General features: G+C 37.2%; 1 protein-coding gene across 1 annotated transcript in view; it reads right to left on the bottom strand.

Annotated features, from left to right (window-relative positions):
* ME1 (malic enzyme 1) overlaps window positions 1-18039 on the bottom strand; it is a 192920-nt gene that overhangs the window by 153222 nt on the left and 21659 nt on the right. The window contains exons 2-3 of the mRNA XM_027602107.2: window positions 11807-11940; window positions 7217-7366 (exon numbers count right to left, since the gene is read on the bottom strand). Of these exons, the coding sequence (XP_027457908.1) occupies window positions 7217-7366; window positions 11807-11940 (284 nt within the window). The remainder of the gene's footprint in view (window positions 1-7216; window positions 7367-11806; window positions 11941-18039) is intronic.

Below are 18039 nucleotides of genomic sequence, written 5' to 3'. Positions count from 1 at the left end.
GACAATATACAGTAACAGTCACCTTACAGGCAATACAATGGCACTAAATTCATATCTTTCAATAGTTACCCTGAATGTAAATGGGCTGAATGCCATAAAAAACAAGATCCATCGATATGCTGTCTGCAAGACTCATTTTAGACCCAAAGACACCTCCAGATTTAAAGTGAGGGAGTGGAAAACCATTTACCATGCTAATGGACACCAAAAGAGAGCTGGGGTGGCAATCCTTATATCAGACAAATTAGATTTTAAACCAAAGACTGTAATAAGAGATGAGGAAGGACTCTATATCATACTTAAAGGGTCTATCCAACAAGAAGACCTAACAATTGTAAATATCTATGCCACTAACATGGGAGCAGCCAATTATATAAGACAATTAATAACAAAAGCAAAGAAACACATCAACAACAATACAATAATAGTAGGGGACTTTAACACTAACCTCACTGAAATGGACAGATCATCTAAGCAAAAGATCAATAAGGAAATAAAAGCTTTAAACTATATGCTGGACCAGATGGACTTCACAGATATATACAGAACATTCCATCCCAAAGCAACAAATACACATTCTTCTCTAGTGCCCATGGAACATTCTCCAGAATAGAGCACATCCTAGGTCACAAATCAGGTCTCAACCAGTACCAAAAGATTGGGATCATTCCCTGCATATTTTCAGACCACAGTGCTTTGAAACTAGAACTCAGTCACAAGAGGAAAGTCGGAAAGAACTCCAATACATGGAGGCTAAAGAGCATCCTACTAAAGAATGAATGGGTCAAACAGGAAATTAAAGAAGAACTAAAAAAATTCATGGAAACAAATGAAAATGAAAACACAACTGTTCAAAATCTTTGGGATGCAGCAAAGGCGGTCCTAAGAGGAAAGTATAGAGCAATACAAGCCTTTCTCAAGAAACAAGAAAGGTCTCAAATACACAACCTAACCCTACACCTAAAGGAGCTGGAGAAAGAACAGCAAATAAAGCCAAAACCCAGCAGGAGAGAGAAATAATAAAGATCAGAGCAGAAATCAATGAAATAGAAACCAAAAGAACAGTAGAACAGATCAACAAAACTAGGAGCTTGTTCTTTGAAAAGAATTAATAAGATTGATAAACCCCTGGCCAGACTTATCAAAAAGAAAAGAGAAAGGACCCAAATAAATAAAATCATGAATGAAAGAGGAGAGATCACAACCAACACCAAAGAAATACAAACAATTATAAGAACATATTATGAGCAACTATATGCCAGCAAATTAGACAATCTGGAAGAAACGGATGCATTCCTAGAAACATATAAACTACAAAACTGAACCAGGAGGTAACAGAAAACCTGAACAGACCCATAACCAGTAAGGAAATTGAAGCAGTCATCAAAAATCTCCCAACAAACAAGAGCCCACGGCCAGATGGCTTCCCAGGGGAATTCTACCAAACATTTAAAGAAGAATTAGTACCTATTCTTCTGAAACTGTTCCAAAAAATATAAATGGAAGGAAAACTTCCAAACTCATTTTATGAGGCCAGCGTTACCCTGATCTCAAAACCAGACAAAGACCCCATCAAAAAAGAGAATTATACACCAATAACCCTGATGAACATGGATGCAAAAAGTCTCACCAAAATACTAGCCAATAAGATCCAACAGTACCTTGAAAGGATTATTCACCACAACCAAGTGGGGATTTATTCCTGGGATGCAAGGTTGGTTCAACATCCACAAATCAATCAATGTGATTCAATACATTAATAAAAGAAAGAACAAGGACCATATGATCCTCTCAATAGATGCAGAAAAAGCATTTAACAAAGTACAGCATCCTTTCTTGATCAAAACTCTTCACGGTGTAGGGATGGAGGGTCTATGAAAAACCCACAGCAAGTATCATTCTCAATGGGGAAAAACTGAGAGCTTTTCCCCTAAGGTAAGGAACATGGCAGGGATGTCCACTATCACCACTGCTGTTCAACATAGTACTAGAAGTCCTAGCCTCAGCAACCAGACAACAAAAAGAAATAAAAGGCATCCAAATCAGCAAAGAAGAAGTCAGATTCTCACCCTCTGCAGATGATATGATACTTTATGTGGAAAACCCAAAAGACTCCACCCCAAAACTGCTAGAACTCATACAAGAATTCAGTAAAGTGGCAGGATATAAAATCAATGCACAGAAATCAGTGGCATTTATATACACTAACAAGACAGAAGAAAGAGAAATTAAGGAGTCGATCCCATTTACAATTGCACCCAAAACCATAAGATACCTAGGAATAAATCTAACCAAAGAGGCAAAGGATCTGTACTCTGAAAACTATAGAATACTCAGGAAAGAAATTGAGGAAGACACAAAGAAATGGAAAAACGTTTCATGCTCATGGATTGGAGGAACAAATATTGTGAAAATGTCTATGCTACCTAGAGCAATCTACACATTTTTAATGCAATCCCTATCAAAATACCATCCACTTTTTTCAAAGAAATGGAACAAATAATCCTAAAATTTGTATGGAACAAGAAAAGACCCAGAATAGCCAGACGAGTGTTGAAAAAGAAAAGTAGTTGGTGGCATCACAATTCCAGACCTCAAGCTCTATTACAAAGCTGTAATCATCAAGACAGTATGGTACTGGCACAAAACAGACACATAGATCAATGGAACAGAATAGAGAGCCCAGAAATGGACCCTCAGTTCTATGGTCAACTCATCTTTGACAAAGCAGGAAAGAATGTCCAATGGAAAAAAGATATCTCTTCAACAAATGGTGTTGGGAAAATTGGACAGCCCCATGCAGAAGAATGAAACTGGACCATTTCCTTACACCACACACAAAAATAGACTCCAAATGGATGAAAGACCTAAATGTGAGACAAGAGTCCATCAAAATCCTTGAGGAGAACACAGGCAGCAACCTCTTCGACCTCAGCCGCAGCAACTTCTTCCTAGAAACATTGCCAAAGGCAAGGGAAGTAAGGGCAAAAATCAACTATTGGGATTTCATTAGGATAAAAAGCTTTTGCAGAGCAAAGGAAACAGTCAAAACCAAAAGACAACCGACAGAATGGGAGAAGATATTTGCAAATGACATCAGATAAAGGGCTAGTATCCAAACTCTATAAAGAACTTATCAAACTCAACACCCAAAGAACAAATGATCCAATGAAGAAATGGGCAGAAGACATGAACAGACATTTCTGCAAAGAAGACATCCAAAAGGCCAACAGACACATGAAAAAGTGCTCAACATCACTTGGCATCAGGGAAATACAAATTAAAACCTCAATGTGATACCACCTCACACCAGTCAGAATGGCTAAAATTAACAAGTCAGGAAATGACAGATGTTTGCGAGGCTGTGGAGAAAGGGGAACCCTCCTACACTGTTGGTGGGAATGCAAGCTGGTGCAGCCACTCTGGAAAACAGTGTGGAGGTTCCTCAAAAAGTTGAAAATAGAGCCACGATATGATCCAGCAATTGCACTACTGGTTATTTACCCCAAAGACACAAATGTAGTGATCCAAAGGGGCACATGCACCCCAATGTTTATAGGAGTAATGTCCACAATAGGCAAAATATGGAAAGAGCCTAGATGTCCATCAACAAATGAGTGGATAAAGATGTGGTGTATATATATATATATATATATATATATATATATATATATATATACACACACACACACACACACACAATGGAATATTATGCACCCAACAAAAAAATGAAATCTTGCCATTTGCAATGACGTGGATGGAACTAGAGGGTATTATGCTTAGTAAAATAAGTAAATCAGAGGAAGACAATTATCATATGATCTCACTGATAATGAGGAATTTGAGAAGCAAGACAGAGAATCATAGGGAAAGGAGGGAAAAATGAAACAAGATGAAACCAGAGAAGGAGACAAACCATAAAAGACTCTTAATCTGAGAAAACAAACTGAGGGTTGCTGGAGTGGAGGGGGATGAGAGGGATGGGGTGGCTGGGTGATGGACATTGGGGAGGGTATGTGCTATGGTGAGCGCTGTGAATTGTGTAAGACTGATGAATCGCAGACCTGCACCCCTGAAACAAATAATACATTATGTGTTAATAAAAAAATAAAATAAAAATAAACACACATACACACACACACACACACAAAGCTATATCTCTTTGCAGTTGTATTAAGCTCAGTACTTGGACTATTATCCCCTAACTTTCGCTTATTATGTTCCTAATTACTATCACCAAATACACAAAGTAAATATAACAAGGGGTATAATCCTCCTGTTAATTTTCTGAATGTCTTAGAATACTTGCTGTTGCAGTAGGAAAGATTTAATAGACATTTGCCAATTTTGGCTTTAAAAAATAGTGTACATGCTAACTATGGTCTGAAGATCCATCATTATTCAAACAGAATCACAATTTCCTTTCCAATTAAATACAATGTCTAAATATATATGCCACATAACACATTTTTAAGTAGGTTCCTTTTTTTATAGTCATGGGAGAAGCCAGGAGAATTATTCTATTAAAGAATTTCAAAATCATCAAAAGTTTAGCATGATATACACATTAAAAATCAACATGACAAAAAAGCTGCCATAAAGAGATCATATAGAAATAATTTTAGGAACTTTACTTTTTCTGTCAGTAAAGCATTTCTTTACCGAAATTTCAAATACTGTGGAAAAGTTGAATGAATAAGATGAGTATCTCCACCTACATTCAACATTTGTGAGCATTTTGCTACAAATGTTATGCTACCTCTTCCCTTTCCCTTTATGTATCAATTTATTTTTTACAAATCCCCATGTAATTAAATACATTAACACTTTTAAAGAAAAACAGATGACACTAAGTCAGATAAATACTATAAATATCCATATATAAATTCAGTTCCACTTGCCACCAAATGGGTTCAGACAGATCAGGTTTTATCCCAAAGGAGACTTTTCTTAATATTTAAATTTTAAATATGTAGATAAAGGATGGTGGGCTGTAGTTTAATCCCATGTTATAGAGGAAACAAGCATATACAAAGGGTCAATAATTTATTAAAGACTCAAACAAGTAGCAAAATCAAGTACATGAAAACGGGCAATCTACTCCAGAGCCCATACTTCTAACCACTGCTCCAGGGAGCCTCCAATCCAACAGGAAATCCTCATGATTTTCTTTATCTACCCAGAATAATTCCATTATCCCTAATTACAATGCTGCCCTAATCTGAGACACCATCCTCTCTCACTGGGTTTACTGCACTAGCCAGCTAACTAGCTATCTGATTCTTCTATCCGTTTAACTAATAGTAAAAGCCAGCGTTCTCTAACCTACAAGAAACTCCAGGTTTTGTACCTTCTCATTTATCTTCCATCGGTGACCTCCCCCACTCCTCTCCCCTCTCTCACACTGCCAGCACACTGGCTTCTATGCTGCTTCTCGTCCCCAGGCATGTTCCCCTTTAGGGCCTTGGCACTGACCAGTCCTCCTGTCTTGCACACAGTTCATTTTGTATCTACCTGACCACCCCCTCACTCCTGCACTAGCATTTTCTGTGCACTTTAAAATTGCAACTGTCCCCCACAAAGAAATTGACTCTCCAAATCCCTCTTTCCTGCTCTAGTTTTTCTTTCTAACACTTTTTACCCTTGAACATTTCAGACAATTCACTTATTTTTTATCGCCCTATCTCTTCTGCTCTTAGATTTTACATGTATCCTAAGCCCTTAAAAAATCGTCTAGTGCATAGTAAATGCTCAAAAAATAATTGTTGCTATTAAGACTTCTATGTCAACTTCAACCCAAATACTGTGAGCTATACTATTTTACATCTCTAATAGTTGTTAGCATTTCTCAGGATCTCACAAAAAATTAGAATTTCAAAAAATATGCTTAAATTACATTTTAAAACAGCCAAGTGTTATACACTCATCCTTTTTACTAAGATTCTTTATGTAGAAATATACTTTATAAACATGGAGATGTTCATGACGTCACTCAGAGAAGACAGGGAAGGAAGAGCTTATATAGTATGATCCCTTGTATAAGGAAACAGTATGTATTTGTGTGTATTTACGGGTTTTCTGGTAGGACATTAGGTATTCTTAAAGCATTTCTCCCTTCTGTATATTCGTATTTTCTCATTTTTTCAATAATGAGTATGTATTATTTGTATGATTAACAAATAAATATACTATGCCCCCCAAAATTATCTTCACAATACAATTACCAGCTAAATTGTAACTCTTGCTCTATGAATAAAATACTTATTCACTGTTAATAAAACTATTTTATAAATGCAATATAGATATGTGCTATTAATGTAATTTAAGAGACCATCTACAGATATTTATCTAATTATTTTCTTTATAAGAGGGATGATGCGGCTAATTCTTTTGTTTATACAGAGTAATGTGGCACAAATGTGCTAAATATTACCACTATATCAATATATCTATAGGAAATCCACATATTCAATCTAACTTTCAAATATTACCTTTGAAATACTCTTTTCAAATACTCTTTTCAATACTCTTACTCTGAAAACTAAGTACTTTTAATAGGCTTTTATATTTGCAGTATAAACTTATAAACATTTCTTTTTTATCTTTAAATTCAGAACTGTAACATAAATATATTCAGCTTGAGCTTTTCTTGTTGCTGTGAAAAGTATTAATATTTATTTCAATTGTTCCCTGTTTCAAAAGTATTTAAAGTAATGTAATTAATAAAGTAAAGCGATGGATTTAGAAAAACTGTATTCTATATTTTACACATCTTTAAAGGCTACTACTATTTCGCTTAAGGAAAATCAACAAAAAAGCTACTTTAATGCCAACCCTCAATTTAGAAAATATATTCATTTTCAGAAAAATTTGGAATCCTTGCTTTAACTTCTAAAATGTATACATAATAGTGTTAATCAACATCTCAAAGACAAGCTTAATTATGATTAATTACTTTCTTTCCAAACAAAACACAAGCTCAGTTATTGTCTATAAAAGGAAACCTAAATAGGTTTGTAATACTTTTCTATGATCTTAAATCTAGAAAGAAAATATATTTTTTAGTGTTTACATAATTTATATCTGAAGTTCTTTTAAATGAAATTTGATTCAGGTTTTTCCAAACTTAAATTCCATTCAACAATTTTTTTAATAACTGCAAAAACTTTACAAAAAAATAAATACACAAGGGTATTTAAAATCAAAGTTTACATACCTTGGCTTCCGAAATGCTAAACTATATTGCTGGCAAGCCAGACCCACAGTGGGGGTGTAAACAATAGGCATGAATTTCTCAATGTCAGACATTAGCACACTATAAAAGAGCTTTTCGTTTCTGTCTTGAAGATCCATTAAGAGAAGATACCTGTGGAAATTGGACATAATGAGATCTATATTCCAACAAGTTATGAAACAGCTGCTTAGAAATATAAACATTTTTCAACAAAGTATTTTTCATGTCACAGAGAAAACATCTGATCAAAAAAGGCTTTAGAAATATCCTTAAACACCTCAAAGAATAAAGAACCATAAACCTGAGCAATTGTCATTCAAACATTAAAATCACTGCTGAAGCAGCACAGTTTTATTTAATACCTGGAAAGACTTTATCCCTTTTTTAAAATAAAAATACCACTGTAGATATAATTTAAACATTAACTTAAGTAAATAGACTTCGTCCTGTAACTTGTAGTACTGAATAACGAAGGGAAATGACAAGTAGAAAATAAGGAATTTAGCACCAACCCTAAAAATTACTAAGGTAGGCACGTTCAAGAGACTTATTGTTTGTATCAAATGGCCTTTTTCTTTCTAGAGGCATTCCTAACCCAGAGTTCTCTTTCTTTCTTTCTTTTTTTTTTAAACCTCAACCTCATCATGTTACCTGTAACCTTCGATAATTCATAGAATAAAACCCAAACTGCTCAGTACAACTTAAAATAGTCTTGCAAAATTGTACTTAATCTTACCAGCATTTTTAAGTTGATTTCCACTCCCTGGAATAGTTGAAAATGCATGGAATTTGGAGTCAGAGATCCAAGGATTCTAATGTTTGGCAAATAGATGGGTTATAGCAAACCCTGTAACATTTGGGAAGATGATGACTTTCAGGCATGCTAAAACTGATTTAGTGATGTGGAAATCATCATTGCTAAATCAATAATCAATTCTCAGACCTCATCTTACTTTACCTGTGAAAACATCTGCCCTTCCTTAGAGCTCAATACCCTCTTTTTCCAGGCCATCATATTTTTCTTGGTTTTCCTCCTGTCTCACTGGTCATTCCTTTCCTGTTTCTTTGTTGCTTCCTCCTCTTCTCTGAAAGCTCTCTAACACCCATATCTAATATGTTAGGAAATTAGGTTGACTTTACCTTTAACATATATCCAAAATCTAAACACCTTCATTATTACCATCCTGGGTCTAATCTCTTACCTGGATTAATGTGATAGTTTCCTAAATATTCTTCCAGCCTACATTCTATTCTCAACATTGCAGACAGTCTTTTTGAAATATAGGTCAGATCATGTTGATCTGTTCAAAACCCTGACTGGCTCCCATCTCACCCAGAATAAGGCCAAAGTCCTTTAGTGGCCTTCAAAGCCACTCACAATCTGTCCTCCACTACCTCACTAACTTCTCCTCCCAACCTACCATTTTCCCCTAGCTCATTCTGCTGCAGACACAGGTCTCTGCTGACCCTTGAACATACTGGCTGAAGAACACTATGCCTCAGATTCCCTCACGGTTAATTACCTCATTGCCTTTGATTACTCGCTCATGAATCACCTTCTCAATGAAGTCTATCCTGATTGATATAAAAATATAACTACAGAAACTGACCACCCTAACCCCCAGCATTCTCAGCTCCTCTTACCCTACTTTTTTTTCATCAGCACCTGTCAATTTCTAGCATATTAATTTATTATTTTACTATTTAGTATCTAATAATTTTAACAAATAATTTACCGAAGTTCCCTGAGGGCAGAGATCATCATCAATAATCCCAATATCTCAAAGAACACCTGACACTCAGTTGATGCTCAATAAATATTTGAGAATAGACTGTGGTAAAAAACATAAATGTGACCAGCTCTTACGAGGTAGAGGTAAATGGCCCAGGAAAAGAATATGAAGTAAAAACATCAGAGTCTGAAGGAAAGACTTATGAACAAATGAAAGGGATTATAAAGGAGTTTAAGAAGCAGCAAACATATACATTAGGCAAACAGGCCAGCCTCTTTCCCCAGCTACCCCTGTCATCACTCATGGGTTCATAAAAAGTAGCCATGGCAGGGATGGAGGTTATCCATGGGCTCAGCAACATGGACTTCCACTCACCAAAGCCAACCTGGCTAGAGACACTGCTGAATATCCCATCTGCGAGAAGAGACCAATGCTGAAGAGCTGTTATGGCACCATTCTAGGGGGTGATCAGCAAGCCAGCTGGTGGCAGGCTGATTACACTGGACTGCTTCCATCATGGAAGGTGTGGTGTTGGTTCTTACTGGAATAAATATTCTGGATACAGATTTGTTTCCCCTACACACAATACTTCTGCCAAAACTATAATCCAAAGATTTACAGAGTGCCTTAAACACCATTACAGTATTCCACACAATACTGCTATTAATCAAAGAACTCACTTCCAATGAGAGTAAATGAAATCTGGCAATGGGCCCATATTCATGGAATTCACCATGTTTCCCACCATCCAGAAGCAGCTGGTGTGACAGAATGGCAGAACAGCCTTCTGAAGACTCAGTTACAGCACCAGGTAGGTGGTAACCTGCAAAGCTGGGGCAATGTTCTCCTGGATGCCAGAATCACTGTCCACCATATGGTGCTGAATCACTGTCCACTATACGGTGCTATTTCTCCCTAGCCAGGATTCACAGGTCAAAGAATCAAGGGATGGAAATGAAGTGTGCAGCACTACTCACTATAACCCCCAGTGACCCACTAGCAAAATTTCGGCTTCCTGACCCTGTGAATTTATGCTCTACTGGCCTAGAAGTCTTAGTTCCAAAGGGAGGAATGTTTCTACCAGGAGATGATGACTCCATTGAACTCTAGGTTAATATTGCTGCTAGCTACTTTGGCCACCATACGCCTTTGAATCAACAAGCAAAGAGTTACTGTGCTAGATGGGGTGATTGATCCTGACTACCAAAGGGAAGTTGGACTGCTACTCCATTATTATTATTATTCTAATTATTATTATTTAAAGATTTATTTATTCATCTTAGAGAAAGAGAGAGAAAGAGACAGCACAAGTCAGGGAGGGGCAGAGGGAGAGAATCCTCAAGCAGCCACCCCGCTGAGAGTGGAGCCCAACACGGGGCTCGATCCCATGACCCTGAGATCACAACCTGAGCTGAAACCAAAAGTCGGCTGCTCAACTGAGTGAGCCACCCAGGTGCCCCATCTACTCCATAATTATTATTAATCTTCAACCCCCCAGCAAAAAGGAATTCTGCCAACAGACTGCCTTTGGACTGGAACTGCAGCTCTTCCCTTGGTTTCCAGCCTACAGATTCAGGACTTACCTAGGCTCCATAATCATGTAAGCCAATTCCTTAAAAATCAATCAGTCAGTCAGTCAGTCAGCCTCTCTCTATAGAACCAGCAGGATATGTGTACATTTTGGTTCTTTTTCTCTGGAGAACCTGACTAATACAAATACTAGGTACTGGTTTGCTACCTCTTCCAACCTTTGCAATACTATTTTCAAATAACTATTATTTCTTTCAACCCACAAATAAAAAAAACCTCAGGTTTAGAGAGTTGCAGTGTCTTAGTAAGAAAGGGCCCAGCCGCAAGTATGGGGCAAGACAGACACAGTGGTCATGGCAACGGTTGCAATAGTGTGCTTAAGGCCCCTAGTGAACCACAGCCCGAATTTCAACTGAAGGCTACCCAATTCCAAAGGTAGGGAACAATATTACCTTCATCTCTGTGCAGACATAGAAGCCAAATTCTAAAAGTAAGTGACCCAAGTTTGCAGTAGTATTAGAACCAAGCCTGGATGTTGAAAAAGTATGCTTTTATCTACAATGAACTTCAAGTCTGACTGAAAGCCATTATGTCCTGTTTTACTCTGTCTTAAAGGGCATTTCCTGATAATTCACCTTCACAGCAACCATCTCATCACAAGAGAAAAGCAGTCTCTTTGAGGATATATTTAAGAAAGGAGAATTTTATATTATTCCAATGTTCGTACCAAGGGTAAATTTTTTTTAAAACATCATTGTATTTATGTGGCGCCTGGGTGGCTCAGTCAGTTAAGTGTCAGCCTTTGGCTCAGGTCATGATCCCGGGGCCCTGGGACTGAGTTCCGCATCGGGCTCCCTGCTCAGCGAGAAGTCTGCTTCTCCCTCTCCCACTCCCCCTCCCCCTCCCCGCTGCTCATGCTCTGTCTCTCTCTGTCTCTCAAATAAATAAAATCTTTAAAAAGGGGGTGCCTGGGTGGCTCAGTTAGTTGAGCGTCTGGCTTCGGCTCAGGTCATGATCCTGAAGTCCTGGGATCGAATCCCACATCGGGTTCTCTGCTCAACAGGGAGCCTGCTTCTCCCTCTCTCCCCACCCCCGCTCATGCTCGCTCTGTCTCACACTCTCTCATGCTCTTTCTCAAATAGTTTTTAAAAAAATATTTTTAAAAACATCATTGTATTTATAGGTAAGTTCTTCTCAAACTTGACTACTCTTTCCAAGTCACTAAATATTTTAACTTTCTCAACCAATAAAAAATAAACCAGACAACTGCCTAAGAGAAATATAAAAATCATCTTCAGGAATGTGTTACCTGTCAAAGTCAGAGGTCAGACGCTCAAAATTTTTAATTACTCTAAGAACCTGGATATCCTGACTGTTGAAGCAAGGTGGCAACAATCCATGAATATTCAACTGTTGTCTCTCTTCCAGGGTAAAAGCCAACTCCTATGGAGAAAAGAAAAGCACAATAATTCGAAGGGAATAAAAACCAAAACCTATATACATATATACATAAGATCCAACAGATACATGGAATAAAAAATCAGAAGATCTCGTATTATCTAAACATGGCCATTCAACTGTGAGATCATATCATCTCTCAATACCTCAGTTTCCTCATCTTTAAATATTCTAATACTATAATATTTTCAGATCTGTGTCATTCATATTGTTAGTTTTGAAATTAGGTAATGCAGAAAATGATGTGAAGATATGCAAATGAAAAATGTAAATACTATTAACATTATTCAATATATAAATGAGTAGGAATTATAAGATTTTAAAATTATGAACATGAATAGGTCACCTATGACCTGCTGTGCCTCCCCTATAAAATAGATTTAAAAAATGCCTTATATATGATTGAGGCACCTGTTCCAACACTCCTCTCCCAAATTATCTCCTACTGTTCTTTTTTCTTAATGTTGATGCTTTTTTTAAGATTTTATTTATTTGAGAGAGAGAGAGCACAAGCAGTGGGAGCAGCAGAGGGAGGAGGAGAAGCAGACTCCCCACTGAGCAGGGAGCCCAAAGCGGGGCTGGACCCCAGGACTCTGGGATCATGATCTGAGCTGAAGGCAGACGCTTCACTGACTGAGCCACCCAGGTACCTCATCTACTGCTATTTTTTTTTTTTTAAGATATAATGTATCCTTTGTTTCAGAGGTACAGGTCTGTGATTCATCAGTCTTACACAATTCCCAGCGCTTACCAAAGCACATACCCTCCCCAGTGTCCATCACCCAGCCACCCCATCCCTCCCACTCCCCTCCACTCCAGCAACCCTCAGTTTGTTTCCTGAGATTAAGAGTCTCTTATGGTTTGTCTCCCCCTCTGGTTTCGTCTTGTTTCATTTTTCCCTCCCTTCCCCTATCCTACTATTCTTATTATACTCCTAGCTACACAAAATTTTTCACCATTGCCTGAACACAGCAGTCTTTTATTCTTTCATGACACCATGGACAAAAATGTTTTCCTTGCTTTTCCACCTTTCAAGTCTGACCTCAAATGCTCCCTCTTCTCTAAAGCCTTTCCAGACTCAGCCAGTATGTCCATTAGAACCCTATTATTATTCTATGTTACTTGTTTACAATGAACACTGACTGAATAAAACATGAGGCTTGGAAAAGAAGCAATGAAATATAACTGATGGATTGATACAAAAATCCAGAATGGACCGAAGAGATTTGCTGGAACATAATATGAAGGAAAGTAATAGCAGAGAAACCCTGGTAGTCATTAATCTGGGAGAATGGGATGAGCAGTTCCCCTGGAGAAGACGACTGCCCCTGGAGCTACCAAAGCCCAAGAGGCTTCTCTGAGTAGACATGGTTGTTCCCCTGGGTCTGGCAAAAGTTCACCAAAAAGGTGATGGTTGGGTTCACTCACAGTAACCACACCTGATGCTTCTTAGACAACCTGGATGGTAGAAATGTGCTCACTTTGTATTGGGTGATTCTACAGCCATCCTCCTCTGTCCCTGAGAGCTTCCCACAATGGCAGAATAGTGACTCCTGAGTATTACTCTGGGAAAAAGACAATTTGGTTCATCCCAGAGGTAGATGACACATCCAATCTCAGAAAGCAGGTGAAGGAGGTCAACAGACAACTTTTTCTTCTAATTTTTTATATGTTTAGGCCCATTCATTCATGTCACTGGTGGAAAGCTTTATATCTGATTCAACTCCTGAGTCCAGGGGGCAGCCTGAAGAAAGTCAAATAGATTTGTCCCCTGGATGACCCCTGGCGGAGCTCTCCAAATTGCTGACAAGGGCTAGCTGGGACCAATGGCTCCAGAACCTCCAGTATAAGAAACTGTTTACAATCTTGACTTCTCAGAAGGTCTCCAAGTGCTATCAGCACAGGTGGTGCCCAGTTCCCAGATATTTTTCTCCAATAGTAGCCACCCTTATGACTGCAAAAGCCCTCATTGTTACGTGTTCAGTTGGAGGTCCTCTGGAGCTGCTCTGCTCCTTAGCAGTTGGATGGGCGCTTTTTTTTTGCTTTTGCTTTTTCTTTATTATGTTCAATCAGCCAGCATATAGTACATTAGTTTTTGATGTAGTGTTCAATGATTCATTAGTTGCATATAACACCCAGTGCTCATCACCACACGTGCCCTCCTTAACGCCCATCACCCGGTTACCTCATCCCCCCACCCACCTCCCTTCTGTAACCCTCAGTTTGGTTCCTGGAGTCCAGAGTCTCTCATGGTTTGTCTCCCTCCGATTTCTTCCCATTCAGTTTTCCCTCCCTTCCCCTGTGGTCCTCCACGCTTTTCCTTATGTTCCACATATGAGTGAAACCATATGATAATTGACTTTCTCTGCTTGACTTATTTCACTTAGCATAATCTCCTCCAGTTCCATCTATGTTGATGTAAATGGTAGATATTCATCCTTTTCTGATGGCTGAGTAATATTCCATTGTATATATGGACCACATCTTCTTTATCCATTCATCTGTTGAAGGGCATCTCGGCTCTTTCCACAGTTTGGCTATTGTGGACGTTGCTGCTATGAACATTGGGGTGCATGTGCCCCTTCTTTTCACTACGTCTGTATCTTTGGGGTAAATACCTAGTGATCCAGTTGCTGGGTCATGGATGGGCCCTTTCCTAAAGGATAATCTGGTGTGTTCAGCTGGGCCTACCCCACCATCCCTCCTGCATGCCTGGGGAAGAGCAGACAGTGCAGCCTGACAGGCCCTTGTCTAGGAGTTCCAGCAGGTACCAGGAGACACTCATGGTATTGCTGGAACCTTTTGCATGCCATTTTCTTTTTATCTGTGGTCTGTGTTCCCCAGTCAGAATACGAAGTCCATGAGGTCAGGGAATTTTGTCTTTTTTTTTTTTTTCCACTGCTTCATCCTTAGTGCTTAGAAAAGAACCTGATATAACTAGAATTCAGCAATTTGCTGCATAAACAAAACAGAAAGCTTTAAATATTTAATTTTAGAGAAATAGTAAAAGTTTTAAAACCAGCAAAATTATTGCTCAGAAAACTGATTAGCATATTAATTCTTGGTAAATTTAAGTTTAAAATTAATAGGAATGGGGCACTTGGGTGGCTCAGTTGGTTAAGCGTCCAACTCTTGATTTCAGCTCAGGTCACAATCTCAGGGTTGTGCGTTTGAGCCCCATATGGGGCTCCATGCTGGGTATGGAGCCTGCTTAAGATTCTCTTTCTCTCTTTCCCTCTGCCCTCACCACCCAAAATAAATAAATAAATAAACAAATAAAAGGAACAAAAGAGGGATATTTGTATAAAAAAGTAACTATAAAATGGAAAGCATACTTCACTTGTTACAGATGTAACTGGGAAGACTGATCATTTAAAGCAAAATGTCATGAATAACTCTTTGGAATAAAAGAATTATATACAGTAATCTATTTGAAAAGGAAAGAAAATTTAATAGATGTTTCTCTAGCTTAAAATGAAAAATTCTGAAATTAAAAATGGGGAAAAAAACTAAAGTTAAAAATCTCAAAAATACATGGACATATGTAAAAAGTAGTAAACTTCTGAATATTATGCCTTGAAAATCTGCCTGCAAAATAAAAATCAAAATTATCAATATTCTAAGAATAAGGCTTATTATCAGAAGCACTAACATATGCTCCTGCATTTACTTAATAATGGCACTTAATCATTTATTGGTATATCAGTCCTTCTTTTTACATAAACTTCCCAATCTTGGTCTGACCTAACAGGTCTCTCGTATCTTTTGCCATAAAATGACAATGCCATCTGGCTATCTTTTCCTGTCCTTTGATGGTTAGTAACTACAAACACCCACACACTGTTAGCCAAATATTCTATGGCATAAAAAAGTGTCAATTCAGCTCTTAACAATAACCACCAAAAACAAAACAAAAAACTAGGGCTTAAGAATATGGGAAACTGGGTCAAATTAAAGTCCTAGGATAAGGTTCATATTCTACTACTACACTTTACAAATAATTTTAAAAAAGTAAGTCAATGAGTAAGCAAACTCAAATCTTAAAATCCCTGAAAATTTAAAAATATATATGGCATGACTTTGCTTAAACCAGTTTTTAAGAATGACACATCAATGTGATTACCAACCAGCAACTTCCCAGAAAGTATTCAGTCAGAGAAACAATAAATAGAATTCTGAACCATTTAATAATCCTGGCTCTATCTTTCATTTTTTCATACTAACAGAAATATATTCATATATATTTTGTAGAGATTATAAACAGTAGCTTAATACATTCTCCTTATTAAACACTAGCTTAATACAGTGAAACACTAGCTTAATACATTTTCCTCCTTAAAAGCTGATGTAACAAATACCTGCTTCAAAGAATTACCTTAGAGTTATGCTGTGAGGCCTATCCAACAAAGGATAGTGTATCCAAAGTATACATGCAGCTTCTAACTTCCATTTGCTTTCTTCTGAGTCTTTCATGTAGTTAAAAAATTTAGACTTCTGTAGATATATTAAGTTTCCAGACCACTTATAATTCTAATTCCCCAAAAGCTTTCTCATACACCCTAGGTTCAAGCCTGGTTTTGTCATTTTCTATCTTTATTTTTCTTTCCCTCCTCCTTACAAAACCTTCTGGGCCGGATTCCTAGACGGCAGAATGGTATGCTGTCTCACTACTAAGGACAGCACAGGACAACTATTCTTCTGGGCTCTACTAATTGTTCTATGTATATCTTCTTGAGAAAACTGAGACTATCAAGCAGAAAGGAAAACAAAATTCCTGACATAACAAGAGACTTATATCAGAAACTACGTTTGCACCTGAGAAAGTAACTTTGTCCTGAGTAATTTATCAGAAATGATTACTATAAAAACAGAACAGATACAATCTGAATTCCGTGCTAACCATCTTTAATGTTTGCAATAAGCTTCAGTAATTTGCCGTTTTTCCTGAATAAGGAAAATCAAAGTAATCAAGTAGAATGGCAAGAAGGAAAACACTGTCTAAATCACAAAAATCTTCAAGTAATCTATATATGAATAGTTCATTATAAAATGCATTTATTGTAATGTTTGTTTTTATTATTTATTATTCTGAAATAAGAGATCAAAGTGAGCTTTAGATTTAAATGTCAATATTGTCAAAAGTATTAGCAGAGTTTATGTGCATATTCTATAACTATAGAAAGAAAAGTGATTCTAATTTGTCCTGGACATATATTGAAGGGTTCCTTCTTCTGAGTCTTCCACAGTGCCAAATATTGTTCTTTGAAACTGATTTTTTTAATTCTAATTAACAATATAAATAATGACTTCTAGAACTTTCCTGGTGTATGTAACCTCATTTCTTCAAAAATACCAATCAGCCAGATGGGATACACATTTCCAAAGTTTTTAAATGATTATTTTGCATGCATTCAGCTATGCAACCAAATTCTCTAGTGATCATCTCCTTTAAGAGGCAGAAAATTATTTAAAACCAATAATATAGTAACAACAGCTTCTTTAAAAAAAACATTCTGTGTCATTACACAGCAATTAATTTTTACTCATATTTATATAGCGTAATTTAAACTGGCAGAAGTAATGATTACAAAAATAAATCTAAAATACACTTGGCCCTAAAGGGAGGGAAAAATAAAATAAAATCAGAGTGGGAGACAAACCATAACAGACTCTTAACTACAGGAAACTGAGGGTTGCTGGAGGGTGGGGGGAATGGGGTAACTGAGTGATGGGCATTAAGGAGGGCACTTGATGTAGTAAGCACTGAGTATTATATGCAATTGATGAATCACCAAACTCTACCTCTGAAACTAATAATACCCTATATGTTAATTAATTGAGTTTTAATTAAAAAGTAAATAAAATATACTTGGCCCCAGATACCCTAAAATTTATAGCAAAATATCATAACCATAACACCTAAAAATCATTTCATCTAGGTATCACAGGATATCAGCAAGTATAACTATTTTGTAGTTTAAGTGATATGTTTGCTTAATTAATGAAGAGAAAGAGCATCTCTACCTAAGAGAGCAAATGGATTTTTAAAATATTGGATAAGAGGTTTAATTAAATAGTTTAAGT

The sequence above is a fragment of the Zalophus californianus genome, chromosome 7 (assembly GCF_009762305.2).
Source record: "Zalophus californianus isolate mZalCal1 chromosome 7, mZalCal1.pri.v2, whole genome shotgun sequence".
Classification (NCBI taxonomy): Eukaryota; Metazoa; Chordata; class Mammalia; order Carnivora; family Otariidae; genus Zalophus; species Zalophus californianus.
This window is presented reverse-complemented; position numbering and strand designations above follow the sequence as displayed.